The 16,064-nt window shown below is 35.9% G+C and overlaps 1 protein-coding gene across 2 annotated transcripts in view; it reads left to right on the forward strand.

Annotated features, from left to right (window-relative positions):
- Positions 1-10,364, forward strand: part of pdlim4 (PDZ and LIM domain 4) — a 54,358-nt gene extending 43,994 nt beyond the window's left edge. Inside the window, exons 6-7 of one of the 2 annotated variants that reach the window (XM_044140351.1) lie at positions 3,995-4,133; positions 7,671-10,319. In XM_044140351.1, the coding sequence (XP_043996286.1) occupies positions 3,995-4,133; positions 7,671-7,875 (344 nt within the window). In that variant the 3' untranslated portion in view covers positions 7,876-10,319. Of the gene's footprint in view, positions 1-3,994; positions 4,134-7,670 lie in introns of both variants that reach the window. The other variant, XM_044140350.1, reaches the window with a different exon arrangement.
- Positions 10,365-16,064: the final 5,700 nt, after the last annotated feature.

Raw genomic sequence — 16,064 nt, forward strand, 5'->3', positions numbered from 1 at the left:
TACAAAAACCTTTTGATTTTGTTTTCAAGATGAGAATCTAAATCACACCCTGAACTCAAGACTATTTTTGATTTTTTTGTAAATTAAATAGTTTTAAACCAAAATTGCCTTTATTGAAGTTGCAGCTTGCAACACAAAAGTCTTTTGCTAATTAAAAATACATAAAGAAGAAAAGTATTTGTAAATGTAAGTATTTTATACTCCAGATGAACATCAACACGTTGCTTGTCTTTCCCATTTTAGGGAGTGGAGAAGTAAACCTTCTCACATTGTTACTATTTAGCAGGGAAACAGGACATCATGGATTATAGTTACTGGTTCCTCCACATTCTGATCAACGGCCACTTTTTGTTGAACCAAAACACAAGCAGGAAGCAGGTAATATAAATAATAAATGTTTACTGATGATGAAAGATAATGAAGCACTCTTGGAGACATGAGGTAACAGAGGAATGGTTACTGAACAGGAAGGACTATTTAACTGAAGAGGAGAAACATGGAGAACACAAGGAACTATAGCTGAATACAAGAAAGAAATAGTTTAGAAAATGAGACCAAACTAAACCAAAACCTTCATGACTTAAAAATGAAAGTATAAATTACAAGCATGCTACACTTACATTTATTTGAGATACTTTTAAAGAGTACCTTTGTTCACATTTTTCTAAATATTTTTTATTCTAAAGCTAAAACAGGTTTTTGTTCAGTCTTCTTCTCACAGGTTTAGTATGAAGCAATCTTTGTATTTTTTCTCTTCTGCATTAGATACTGTCACAACATTTCAGGCTGTAGCTTTGAAGTGAGAGTTGACAGGATAATTCAAAGCACCAGAAACAAAGTGAAGAGCTCCCACAGTGAGGCCCAGGGCAAAGCCAAACAGCACAGCTTCTCTAATTTATCACCTTCATAACACTTAGTGGAGCACAAAAACCAAGAGCTGAAGAAGGAGACAATGCTAACGACAGATGAAAGCGACTGGAGGCAGAGAGGATCTAACAACACTGAGGAACTTTACAGATTAAAAGCTGCCTCTCTGAAGTAAACAAGGTTATAATTAATATTCTGTGTCGTTAAAGCCAACGTGGAATTTTACAATAAAAAACAGTTGAACAGAAACTCGTGTTTTTGCAATAAAATTCTTTTTCCTGAAATTTATCTCGGTTTTCTGTAACATTTTAGAAAATCACCCGCAAACTAAATAACATCTGCATATTTTGAGTTTTTTCACAAATTCATGTTACTATTGCAGTAACTTATTTATCTTTCATAGACATTGAGGAGGAAAGCCATTAGGCTCTATTTGTACATATCTATACATACATATATATTCCATATTTTATCTTGGGCTTAAATATGGAGTATATTTAAACCCAAGATTCTTTGTACACCTGGCATATTTATATACATTTTTTAAAATTTTGCTAACATATTTCTAAGTAATAATAACATTTTGGGTCGGTGCAGTCCAGACTTCAATCCAACAGAGACTCTGCAAAGATTAGGGTGATGGCAAGGAGCTCTCAAATACTCTTAGATTTTATTTAGTCAAACTGCCGTTGGAAACTTGCAGAAAGCTGGGCAGCAATTCTAATCAGAGTTCAGTTGCATTAATAAGTACATTATTTCAGTGTTTATTGTTTATAACTAGCTTTGCTGTAAAATAAGAACAAATGTTGTTTAACCACTTTGACACATAAAGCCTTACATGGTGAACAGATGTATTCATAAATGCATCTACTGTTGTCTAAATGTGGCTGGGAATCGGGCTACTGTATGCGGTTCCACCATCTGAATATAAAACTCAAGCAAGACGAAACAAGCCTTGTACTTTCTGTGTGTGTGTGTGTGTGGGGGGGGGGGGGGGGGTTTGGGCGTGTGTGTGTGTGTGTGGTTGGAAACCCTTCATTAGTTAGCCTAATTAGTAGAAAGTCACTTTAGAGTTGTGCAGCACATTATTTTTTTTCCATTCCAGTTCATCATTACATTGTAGAGAAATTAAAGCCACATTTAAGAGTGAATGTCGGTGAAGTGTAGTTCAGTCACGTCTGCAGTTACTGAGGAATAAAAGGTGCTTTAAGCCTTCAGTTCCAGATGAAGGCTGATTAAACTGTGGTTAGTGTTCCTCATACCAGCCCGGTTGGCTTGAATATCCTCTCCTGGCACATCATCAGTGATGTTGATCAGTCATACTCTGAACTTCTCTGATCTGCTTTACTGAACTTTAAACGACCAAAGTAGCTCAGACATCCAGCGTAAAACACGCCACATTCATACCCAGTAAGCAGGCATAACTAAACACCTGATGATCTAAGCTGACAGCTCTTCATAAAACTCACCATCTGTGGGAACTCATCTACACCCACCATGATTATCACCCCTATGGCTTATGCGTCATTACTTTAACAGATTGTAACAAGATTTGGATTTGAAGTCAATAAAAATGTGAAGAAGCTGACTGCGACTGTTCCTGCCAGTACGATAATTGTTATCACAACTCATGTGATTGCTGCATAATGGTATGATGATTAAATTGTGGATTTTGTGTCATTGGATGTTTTCCCTTTATCAGTCGGCTTTGACTGGTGAATTCTTACCAGGAAATGCTGCTGCAGAAACATAAAGAGAAAACACAGGAAAGTCATGGAGAGGAAGAAAAGGGAAATTCAAGACAGTGATGTAAGCTGAAGACGAAAGCAGAGAACAACGAATGTTTATTTATTTCAACACTTTTCTTTTCTTGTGCTGTGAAAAGGAGTGCAGTGCTGTGCCCACACTTGCAGTGGCAGCACGTCATTCTGGTCTCATGTTTCAACTTGCTAAGGATCAAAACCAAACTGCATACAGTGGCTTTACATTTTTAGAAAAAGAATTGTAAGTCTTTATTGTTTAACGATCCAGGTTAATCTGACATCATTAACTTTCAAGTAGTTTGTTTGAATGAAAAAGCTTAACCTATTCCTAAACCTTAACTCTTATTTTTATACCTGAAAGATCCACTTTCACCACTCCTCCACTAAACCAAACAACTCATAAATATTACTCTTTCTAAAAGCTCTCATAAATCTTTTTGCACATTTTTCCCACCATTGGCAGAGGACATCGGTTCATTAGGAGGATTTCTCTGTCTGTTAGTCATTTTGCAGCAATATAAGATCCATAAAGAACAAACACTGAAAAACAAATGAACTCATCAGTAAATTGTAATTATTGACAATTCCAGTTTGTGATGTTCATTATAGGATATTCACAACAATAAACTCCACCAGATAATAAGATGACATCGTTCAGTTCAGTCAGTAGCATGTAAGTAGGAATTGTGGATTTCACAACAACACCTGAAAGTAGTGTTGAAACATCATTTTAGTTTAATGCATTCATCACATAGCTTGTATAGATTGCAATTGTGATTTATAATACCAAAGTAATAGTTTGTGAAATCTTAATCTCCTGTCATACCTTATCTGTTTCCAGGTTTCTGTTGCTGCAGATGCAGTCAAGCAAAAAACAGAAAAAAAATATTCATCTTGCCAAGTTACACAATATTTGTAGCAATTTGTTATAGAGACAACTGTATCCATTCTTACAGTAATTAACCTGTTTTCAAATGTTATTTATTACCTGACAGCATAAGAAATTACTCTAATCTTCCCACATTACATGGAACTGATGGTCACAATTTTCAGATCTTTTTGAGAAGTTATAGAAACTTTCTGTTCAAACATTCATGGAGAATATTTGAATGAATGCCTGGAAGCCATTCATCTTACTGATAAAGTAGGCAGAATCAGAAATCTATTTATCATCAAATCACATTAAGCAAAGCAAACACAACCTGTGTGTAAGATAAACGTTTAGCAGAGACCTACAGAGGAAGTGTGGATGTTGGAAAACTGTTCAATGTTTATGCTATGAGAGTTTTGCCTGTAAGATGTCTGACAGCTGAATATTTTTGGGTTATAGTAACATTTATTTTTTATTGTTTTGTTGCCAACAGGTTTGTCACCAACAGAAAGAATGAGAAGCTTAAGATCTCCGGTCAGGTCTCCCATACCAAAGCTGGGCAGCCCGATCCCCAGCCCCATGTCTGGTCTGCAGAAGCTCCCGCAGTGCTCACGCTGCTGCAACGGCATCGTGTAAGTACTTTAAGTTGAATACTCAAAGAAATTATAATACTTTCTCCAACTCAACTAAAAAAATGTGTAATGAATTGCATGGTTTAGATATAAGTGTATGTCTGCTGAAATGCTTGAACTGCATCTGGAAATCATATATCTTCTGCCTGTTTTGTCACGTCGCCCACAGTCGTAAAGTTTTAAGACCCACTCTATGCTAGGTGAGTCAAGGTTTTACCCTGGCTGGAATCAGAGAGGTTAACTCACACCATTCGACCTGCACCAGCCGACGACCATTTCTCAGAAAGTTTATTTTAATGATTAATCAGAGACACTCCACACCCAGCGTCACATAGCTGCACGGTTAGACATAGGTGCACAGATGCATACAGTCTGTTTGCCAAAGTAACCACCAGCATAAAAGCTGCCACAGGTAGGCAGTGATGTCATGCGCTTTACACCGACAGGAACACATTTGGGGTCTTGCAGGCGGGAACAGCCTGTTATGACCTCTGAGCATTTTACAGCCTTTTGGAGCATGTATAGAGCTTTGTGACAAGAGGTTTTACAGTCAAGCATGAGTGGTTTCACTGTGGTTAAAAAAGAAGCAGGATTTTGATTTAATGATCACTGTGCTGCAGTCCAGAACTAAAACATGAAGCTGCTGTCAGTCTTTCACATTTGGCATTTCTGAATGCATGTTTAATGTTCATCTAAATGTAAAGGGATTATTTTGTGAAAAATGAGGTCTTATCGTGTTTATAAAGTACATGTGCTGCATCTGATTTGGTCACATTCTGTATGTTGATGTGGGCTTTGAATGGTTTCACTGTGACAGCACCATGTGCTTTAATTCTGCTCTTTGCCTCAACATCTTCTCTGTCTAAACATTTATGGTCTGTGAGGATGAATGTCAATAAATTACACTACCATGGCAACGTATTAAACTTTCTACTGCGATTTTTCCTGCTGCTGAAGTTTTTATTGATAGGTTTGGATAGAGCAATCTGTGAACAGCTTTATTCATTAGCAATGGTTTATTGTCATAGTGGATGATAATAATGACTTTAAAGTTTGCATTCCTTCACATGACTGAGTGTGTCATCCCACAGTCTTTCTGTATTAACGTCATTTTATGGTCTTTGGTCTTATGAAAATCCAAATCAACTGAAGAGCTGACAGGATTTGTTTTGGTTAAAGGCCATGACAAATTTTACAGAAGAACTTCAAAAACATGTAACAGAAGCATACAGGATTTTCTGTTTTTAACTGAATCACTGAAACTTGGTGGTCTTCTAATTTATTGACATGCATTTGTGCATATCAATACATGTGTAATAGTTAAATTAATCAGAAAATTGGTTGGATGGCGTACACGTTGCAGATCTGTCAAGTGTCTGGCGTGTCAGAGTGAAGGAATCTTCATGAGTGCAGATAGAGTGTCTGCAGAAGTTAGCATGAGAGTTACTAACAGTAAAACTGACACAGGATTTTTCAAATGATCTTTAAAATCTGAAGTGGAAAAAGACAGTTATTTTTTACTTAGAACTATATAAGTTCTAAATAAAAGAACTTTTTTATTTGAAGCAATAGAACTTGTTTTTAAAGTGTGATTTTAAAAAGAAAACTGTTCTTGTGTGGTACCACAGACCTCTGTAACATCTCAGTCAGTAAATAGTGTCACTAGAGTTTTACTCAGAGCAGCACATAAACTATTTGGGCAGCCAGTGTTGTCGTTAATAGTTTGCCACCAGAATCTGTTTTGCTGCATTCCATTTGAGCTGTAAAGTTGGATTTCCTTTTGCATCTCTTATAAACAAGTTTCATTGGAGATTAAATGCTTAAAAAGCACAGGAAAACTCATGTTAATGAGCCTCTTTGCCTAATAAGAGTTATTGCCTTTGTTGAACACAACAATTAGCAGATTCATCTGTTTTTAACTTGCAGCTGGAGCCTGATGAAGTTGGCTTTAATTTAATCCCAGCTGTGACTTTCAAGGCAAATGGAGCCAGTTTCCAGGCGTGGGAGCTCTGATCCTTCTGCTTATAAACAGACTCATAATGCGTCCTTTGATACATGATAACATGTGGGACATCCATATTCAAATAAGCAAAGGGCTTTAAATGACTGTAAAAGAAGATAATGTCTGATTTGCATAGATATAGTTTAAATAAACAACTGTGTCCCTGGACAGTTCATCATAACTCATAACCTTTTAAAGTGTTGATGCCTCGTTGCTGCGATGATGTCATCTCCTTGAAGCAATTCAAACCTTTTGAAAAGTTTTTTGTTTCCATATGAATTGAAGCGCTCCACAATTCTGACTGCATTTACAAGAAGCAACCCTGTAATATTCTGAAATTAAAAATGAAAGATGTGGCACAATGAGGCTCAAGTTGATTAAAGTCTGAAATGAATTTATATTGTGCTTATGTAATTATCAAAGCGTCAGCACACACCCATAGACACAGAGGCTGTCAGAAGGTACACACACACCCTTGAAAAATTTAACTATGGTAAATCATTTTGAAACTGTTTCCACGTTTGGCATCACATTTAAATCCTGTGCAATTCAACCCAAAAACAAACGCATCGGTCTAAAAAAAACCTGCTTACATAAGAGTACACACCTCTAAATGAATGCTTTGTCAAAGCATCTTGTGATTTATTTTAACATTCAGTCTTTTTCGGTAAATTCTGTCAGCATTTTTCACTCTGAGTAATTAGATGAGCCCCAGATTCTCTAGTTGATTCCAAAACATCATTTTCCCTCTTATGAAGTTAGAATTCTGTGTATTTCTGTGCATGTTTGGACTCAGTGATGCTGCGAATGAAATCTCTCTTTATCTTCAGCTTTCTAGCAGAGGCTTAAAGGTTTTGGGTCAAAACTGACTGACATACAAAGTTTACATCCACCTTAGGGAAAAGTAATAAGAAAGCATGATGCTGCCACCGCCATGTTTTGCAGTGAGCATGGTGTTCTTTTCCAAAAACATTTTTGTTTCATTATAACATAAAAAATACTTTGTCAGATTTTGTACCTTTCTCCTGAATTTGACATTTTTTTACAAAGTGTAATGTTTGAAAAAGATTGCAATGTGGAAGATTCAGAAATATCCAACTAACAAAAATCAACTTTATTTTAGGTTGTTCAGATGGCAGGTGTGACATTTACCAGACTGGATGCTGATGAATCACATGCTTTAGTTCATGATGCTCACTTAGCAACCAGATCATTGCACCTTCTTCTTTGTTTTTCTTTTACGAAATTGTTTTCAGTTCAGTGGTGCAAAATAAAAATCTCATCATATTCAGAAAAGGTTTTAAAACTATTTATCAGTTGTACTTATTATTTCACAAAACCTGGGGAGAATCAGGATTTATCTTCATTATGTAGGTTTCAGATACTAAACACTGACAGACTTCATGCTGTAATTAAGTGAATTAGCATGAGCTGTGAATGTCTGATGAAAGAAAAAACATCTCAGCTGCTGTGGTTGCATTTCTAGAAAGAAAAAAAATGTTCTAACCATTTTTTAAATTATTATTTTTACGCAGCGGCACCATTGTAAAGGCCCGGGACAAACTCTACCACCCAGACTGCTTCATGTGTGACGACTGTGGCATCAACCTGAAGCAGAGAGGCTACTTCTTTATCGAAGACAGTCTGTACTGCGAGACCCACGCCAAGGCTCGCGTCCAGCCGCCTGAGGGCTACGACGTGGTCGCCGTGTATCCTAACTCCAAGGTGGAGCTGGTCTAAGAGGAGGAGACTGGCTTCCTCTGTAGCAGAAACAGGGAAACCAAAATGTAGTGGAGTGAGGAGCTGAGGGTCGTAGCCAGCTGTGGTCATGCTCTGTCGCGTACGACTGCTGATGTTGGATCAGTTTTGCCTCCCTTGGTGGGAAATTTCCATGATCCCAGATCAGTACTCTCACTCTGACAGGTTTGATAAATGCCATGCATATTCAAAAACATTCATTTGGAAACTCCATTATTCATCATTCATTGATTTGTGTTGTAACTTAATCCAAGAAAACAAAATCACTTGCTTTCATACACAAAGAACTGTGTTCACATGCATCCAGTAGTCTAATATTTAATGTCATGTATAAAATTCACCATGCACATTTAAAAGATGACATGAAAACTATAACTGATGTCAAGAAATGCTGCCGTTTTCTGCTTATAACAATTTTTGCTTTGCATATCCATGAGGTCTGCAGCGATCTGTGGTTTAAGTTTTGGTTAAAGGGGTTAAAAAGTCATTTAACAGTACTACAGCTAAATGTTCTTGTTCTGTTTCTAACTTATTGGCAGTTCACTTTCCACTTTTTAATGCTGCAAATAAGGCTTTTTGCCTCCTATTAGTAAAAGTTACTACAGTGTCAGTAACTTTGTAGCAAATTCCTCCGTATGCAGAGTGAACTACGTTCCCCTGCACTTATTTTCGCATTAAAATAAACATATTTTTATACAGCATTACATCCTCATGTCCATCAACTTTATGGTCATTTTGCAGTGAATTTATTTGTTTAGGGGTCAGGAGAAGAGCTGGATCAATAAGGTTAAACACTTTTATTCCGAATAGATGCATACAATACCAAACATGTATATGTATCCCTCCTTGTATTTGGCTAGATATTTCTTAAGTTGTACTTTATCTACATGTTTTATTGCTATAATCAAACTTCTGGCAAAAATCCTATTGGATGTTAGACCTCACTGAAAACCGTTGGTTCCTAATCCTGAACCATCTGTGTAGAGATGCAGACCATAGAAACGTCTCAACGTTTCATTTGAAAACCAGTTTTGATTAGAGATTCAGATTATTATCCAGTTGGAACCTAAATGGTTTTAAAGTTTCTAGCAGTTCTCCTTCCTTTATTATTCCACCAAATCTGCACAAGTTTCCTTTGCAGAATAGATCCGCCACCCAGCATGATTCTGCCACTAGACGTTCTAGTGGCCGATCACATTGAACCCCAACATCTTATCTGATCAACAGTCTTTGTCTTTGTCTGATCATAAAACTTTTCTGCAGAAGATATTTGGACTTCAGTGTGAGATTATGTAAGTTCAGCAAAAGAGGAATTTATTTTAAATCTTTTAAATGTTTATCAAGTTACTTAGTCATAAAATAACCAGTTTTAAATTGTTAAAGAACAACTTAAAATGATACTTCCAGTGACTTAAAAATGTGATATAAAAATGTCAATAAATGTGAGCTTAAAACAGATGAACTCTTTGTCCTGGAGACATTTGGAGCAGAGTGCAGATCTTTTTCTGAGGATGTTTTCTTACTTTTGCACCTGACTGGGAGAGGAATTTCAGCTATTGCTCTGAAGCATTCCTGCTACATAAACAAGACTCCCTGGGTGTTTTTAAAGCCTCCTCTGGCTGAAACCAGAACCCCCTTCTTCTCCTGACAGTTTTAAATATGACTTTATGCATTGGAGACTAGAGGGAACACAATGGAAACTGTTTCTAATAAAATAAAAAGCTAGTAAACTTGGACTTTACAACATGTGGTAATAATACCTGCTGCTTCAGGTTGGGGTTAGGGTTGGTGCCAAAACATCTCAAGGGCAGAGAAAAAAAAAAGACAATATGCATGTATGTGCATTTATTTGTCCCCTTCTTATTAAGAATCCATGAGTCTGCTTAAAGCCAAGGTCATGAAGCCAATAAGATTTATTTCTCCATTTCCTCTGAGGAGACGGGAAAGTGTCAGGAGGGAGAAGACTTGAGATGATATGTCATTTCCTTTCCTGGAAGAATAAAAAACAACATCCATTTGTGACCATCAGTCTTATCTTATTGTAAATAGTGAAGTGAACTGGATGGAGGAGAGTGATATTATTCTTAATTTTAGGAAAATATCTGACAAAGCTATTTTTGTTCATCTGAAAGAAGAGTGAATTTGGCAGTAGTTCCTCCTTTGTTTTTAGCTTCTTTGCTTGTAATTTGTTTAAATTATGTGAAAAACTTTAACACCACATGCTGTTTTTGATCTTGTACATATTTTGTTTGTTTGGAATTGGTTTAGTATAACATCTCACTTATAGACCATTTGCTTTTCATGCATCTTTAAACATTTTCTTTGAATAAAGTTTGTATTTTTTCCTCTGTTGTTTAACTTATTGTACTGCCAACACATTTTTTCTGTTTATTTTTTTTTAGTTTTTTTTTTTGTATTTCTTGTCATTTCTGTTCTTTCTTGGTTTAAATAAAATGAAAACTATAATTCCATGATGTGATTTCATTCTGGATCTATCTACAGTTTTTTCCAAACACAATCCCTTCAATTGAATCCTAGTTTCAGTTGAAGTTCAGTTCAGTTTTGACATGTTTTTATCTCCTTACTTTTCAATATAAAGGTCACAAATTAGTGCACAGATGCCATAAATGTGATTATAAAACTATAGCAGTCTTGTTTTAAAATAGTTATTTATTGTTTTTAAAGAGAATTTCTAGAATATTATGCGTGGTACACTGAAATTTTAGCTGTGGAGATTCTGGAAAAGTTTATTTTAATTATGTTTTAGATCCTATTGACAGGTGCAGGTTAAGAAAATAAAAAATAAAAAAATCAAGCTCATCACTCTTAGAAAGTGGAAAAACAAAATGGATGTCAAAAGCAGAATCCATGACTGCCTGTCAGTTATAATACATATAGTTTCATTAAAAACCACTTAACTCACAGGTTCAATCCTCATACTGGCCAATTAAAACATAAAGTTTAGAGAAAACTTGCACTTAAAAATAGAAAGCTTTACATTAAACCCACAGATTAAATTAATTAAATCTATAGAAACGTAACATTATGTAAGGTAAGTTAGCCCAGCTGGACAAGGTTATGGGCTCAATCCACATACTGGCCAGTTGAGACAAAGGGTTACGTTTCTTCAGAAAATCAACACTTCAAAATAAAAAATGGCTGGAAAATAAAATCCTTATTGGTAAATATGGAAAGGCTGGAAAATCTACCTTTACACTTGATTTTGAAAAACATTAGACATTAGTTCTGTTTATCGTTTTCCAGACAATACTGGAACACAAATTACTCAAGTTTTTTTGTGCTGTTGTTTCCATTAAACAATCTCCCCTTCAGTTCAACCATATAAGTGGAGATACTTTGTTGATGTAATCATTATAAAATAACTTACAATCAAGTATTGACAAAAATCAATGTAATTTTAACAGGCTGGTAACAGCGTTGTTGTCACCAGCTGGTGAAAGTAACTAAAAATGTTACTTTTAATGTAAATTAGTTACTTTCCAAATCAAGTAATCAGTAATCTAAGTTACTTCTTCAAGGAGTAATCAGTAATCTGACTAAAGTTACTTTTTCAAAGTTACTATACATCCAAATAAGTATATTCACTAAATTATAGGACAAAACAAACAAATATCATAAATGTGGACAGATTATCGTCTCCCTTGGTTTCTCTTTGCGTTTCGGTTAGCACCAACATCCTGAAAAGTTTTGAATTAATGTGTTGCTGTGTTTGGAAGATGGTCCACTATTTTCAGGTGTTCAAATGTCTGAGCCAGCACACACAGGCCTGATTAAAATGCTCAAACATGCCGTGTTCCTGCTAAAGCTCAGCACCTTCCAAAAGTAATAACACTTGAATAGTCTCACATTTTGTTGTGTTTTAAGCACTAAGATGAATGTATTTTATTGGGATTTTATGTGACAAATCAACAAAAAGTTCTGCACAGTTGTAAAATGTAATTTATATAATAGGTGTAAGTTTTTATATTACTTGAAAAGCGTGCACTCAGCCCCACTGAGTCAATATTTTTTAAAACCACCAAAGACCAGGATTTTTTTTTTCCATCTTCGTTTTTGAAAAATGTTCCTGCCTCAGTAAGATTGATGGGTAACGTCTGTGATGTTTAAGTCGTGCTACTCGTTCTTCCTAATGAGATTTAGGTCTGGATATTCACTGGGCCCATCTGTCAAATATAAACGCCTTGGTTTAAACCAGTTTATTGTGACTGGTTATATGTTTAGGATCACAGAGCAGCTGGAATGAGAATGTCGAGTCATTTGCAGGTATTCCTCCAGGACTGCTTTGTCTCTAGCTTTAATGATTTTCAGAACTCCACCGTTTCCTTTAGAAAGGTGGAGGAGGGTGCACCAGATTTCACATAAGTCTTTTTCTTTTTGAACAAGTAATCTAGAAAAAAAAAACCAAGGTACTGACCAAAGCACAACTCTCTGACTCCTACATTTTAACAAACTAATTTCCAAAAGTAAATCTAAAATGTTGTGTAGGATTGTTGGCACAGAAATAAACTGATATCTATAAACTTTGAGTCCAGTTTGAAGATAAACTCTTAAGGTTTCTAATGTCTTTGCTTTGCAAGATGTGACATCACTCACTCACAGCTTGTGTAGTTTTGTCAGTAGGATTCAAATTCAAATTTTTCAGCATTCTCAAAATGTTAATTTTTTTCAAATTATACATTTCATATCATCATTCCTAAGTGAATTTACATTTTACTTATGAACTTTAAAGAATAAACCAAAGAATGAAGCAGTTCTTCCTTTGGGTTTTATGTGAAAAAGCTGCTGAAATTTATGTTTGTTCTTTTTATACCTCATTCTCTATATATAGAGCATAGTTTTCATTCCAGGTTTGAAGCTCCATTTGGTCCCAATTTACTGCCATGACTGATTTATATAGTCGGGGTCAAAATGTTTGTACAAGCAGCTTTCTGACCCAGCTCAGATATAAATTCATTCTACAAACAGAAGGTCATAAAAGTAGAAAACCTGAACTCATTAGTTTCTTATCAGACTAAAATTATCCAGACCTCTGTCATCACATGTTTAGCTTTACAAATTTTATGTTGAAGTGATTTTGAATTATTTTTATATTCATACAAGCCATTTGATCGTGTTGAACTGATGAGGTTCTAATCATCACATTTCATGTTGTTTACCAGTGTGTTGAATAAAGTCTTAAACTGGGATTTGGCTGATACTGATCAGCCTGTTTATCTGTAATAAATAATAAAATACTAAATGCTGACTCTCTTGACCAAAGAGTTTACACACAGCAATGTGTCAAAACAACAAACTTATCTTACAAATAACCCTCAAGAGAGAGGATTCTGTGTTTCCATGGAGATGCAGGATGAGTGTTTGCTTAAAATTGGGCTTTTTAGCATTGATCAGTCTGGATTGTTCTGACATGACAGAGAGGAGGAATATGTGAAAAAAATAGCATCCTCTGTTTAACATGGTGGAGGAAGTATGATGCTGCGGGCCAAACCCTTTGCAATGAGAAATCAATGGATCATTCTGTATGATGACAGAATGCACACCAACTCAGGAGGGATTCAGCAGACATAAAATCAACCTACTTTCATGACTCCTCTGCTTTTAAAAACACTCAGGGCAATAAAAAGAAAGAATAAAAGGGAAATTGTCAAATATTTCTTTTCTGCACTTCTGTAAAATCCTAAGTAGTTTCCTACTAAAATGAAAAACTGTAAATACTTGTAGAAACAGTCATCGATTTGTAAAGAAAAAGCTGAACATTTTTGAGTCGTTTACATGTAATTTGTAAGATAATCCTTGTGATGGATTACCAGGCCTTCATTTTGTTTCCATGGAGACTTACATACGTCTCTGTGGCTCCTTTCAGTCACTTTCACAGTCCAGTTGGCCCTTTGAAGGGATAACGCTCAGACTGAACTCTTGTGTGATTCTACATTCACATGCCAACACTTATGGTGGCAGACTCTGCAGGGCACTCGCTGTCCCTGCCCTGGTGACTCACAGCTGCAACAGCAGAACAACTAAACAACATTTGACACTTTAATCTTGTGGTTGATGAATTTACTGTTTTGTGCTGCAGTAAAAATGAATTTCTCAACCATATGAGATTTTCTAACGCAGACTTCCACCATGCAGCAGTTTAACATCATTCATGACAAGTTAGTCCTGACTGGGTTGTATTTCTTGTTCCAGAGGTATTTTTCAAGTCTTACCTAAAATGCTCTTCCATTTCTGATCATAAATTTGACGAGTCATTTGCAAGTTATTATTTGGACAGAAAACGACTGAGAATCCATTCTGTGGACATCATCGATGTTTCGTGCTGCATGACTACATCTATCAGAGTGTTTACAGTGTAACTGGGACACAATTATTTCCCAATGTTCCCATCTGACCCTGCTTCGAACTGAATTCATTTACGCTAAACTATCAGCCTGAAAAAGAAACAAAAATGGCAAGTCTATAAAAATGATGTGTTTGGAAACCGTCCTGACAACTTGTCTGTCAGGTTTATTTAACAGATTTTGCACTACTGAAAATGAACAAACATTGGAAGAGATTTCTAAAACATCTCTGGGAGAAGATTAATTTGGTTTTGGACACTGTATTTGTTCATTAGACATTGAGGATTGTTAAGAAAAATGATTATTTCTAATGCTTTAAACAGTTAATTTTATGTCATGTGTAAAAGGTATCTTGAACATTCTATGTTGTATGAATTTATTTGTTTTAAACAGATATTGTGTGAAGAATTTACAGTTAAATTACCCAGCAGGGTAAATGTCAAAGGTCAGGAACTAGATGCAGATCAAAGGAGATCTTTTAGTATTGTTATCAGGGCTCAGGAAGCCACGAAATTAGCATCTATTGCAGGGCAGAAGCCTGTATGGTTCACAGAACATCAAAGGTTTTTTAGAACCACATCTGGCAGGGTTTAAACTAAAATGCAACATAGAATGTTGAGATCACTAACAGTTTTCTAAGTATTAATAGCAAGTTTATAATGAAAGTGCATTATCTAAGTTTAGAAGGGTGAATGCTGAATGTATTTGAAAATTGTACTGTCTATGATAATATCTGAACCAAATGGAAATTGTTTCAATGAAAATGTGTTGTTTAGTATTAGAAAACTGTTCAGGATTTTATGTGATAAAGCAAGGACTTAAATCTTTGGAAAATGCTGAATGCAGTAGACCAGAATTAGGTTTGTGAAGATAATCTTTCCTTAAACTAAATTACTTGATTTGGCCGGGAGGCACTCCGAATTTCACAGGTATCTGTTAGAGCCAGAAGACCAGGATGCAGCTGCTTGCTCCATTGTTCTTCTAGAGACCAAATGGCCTTTGATCTCTGGCGTGAAATTAAGGGAAGGTCTAAGTTCCTCTGAGTGTCCAGGGGAGCTCCTGGTTGGTCGAACCAGGGGTACGCCTTAATGAATACATTAACAAGGAGAGAAACGCCTCCACTATAAAGAGATTGAACACGATAATAATGATTCAGATCGCTGTTATTTCCTGCCGTTTTGGCATTCAGCCTTCTCCAAAGACATGTCTTTGCTTTTTCTTTCTCTGTCTCTGTCTTTGTTTTTATTCTTTGTCTGTCTCAGGTAATGAGTCTGTATCTTGGCTGTTTTGCAGTTTGTGTTGTTACTTCATTGTGGTTTCCTATGAGATTAAACGCTGTAACTCTGTGACGTCATCACGCATCCTTGTTCCTGATTGGCACACACTCCTCGCTGGAAGGACCCGGGAAAATAGGAAGAAAAGAGAGCCAAGCTTTTTCCAAATTAAGCTAACTTAGTAACTTTCTTCCTTCAACAGGATATATATTTATCTTTAAGGTAAATCTCTGGAGGTTTTCCATTTACCTTAAAGTATATAAATATCCAGAGTGACCCGCTTCAGGTCAGCAGTCTGACCGGACTAAATTGTCTGCTGGACTTCAAACATATGCAACACATCTCTGCTCTCTCAAGTGTGTTTAAACAAAAGGAGAAAGAATGTGAAAACCAAACAGATGGCTCATGTTGTAGCAAAGACTGGCTCAGGATGTCATCAGTTAACATGGAAGTTCATTTTCTCTCATTTCTATTAACAATGACTTTGGTTGACCTATTTTATTCGTGCCAGGTTTCAGAAATAACCAAAAACTAT

This window comes from Gambusia affinis, linkage group LG15, assembly GCF_019740435.1.
Source record: "Gambusia affinis linkage group LG15, SWU_Gaff_1.0, whole genome shotgun sequence".
Taxonomy (NCBI): domain Eukaryota; kingdom Metazoa; phylum Chordata; class Actinopteri; order Cyprinodontiformes; family Poeciliidae; genus Gambusia; species Gambusia affinis.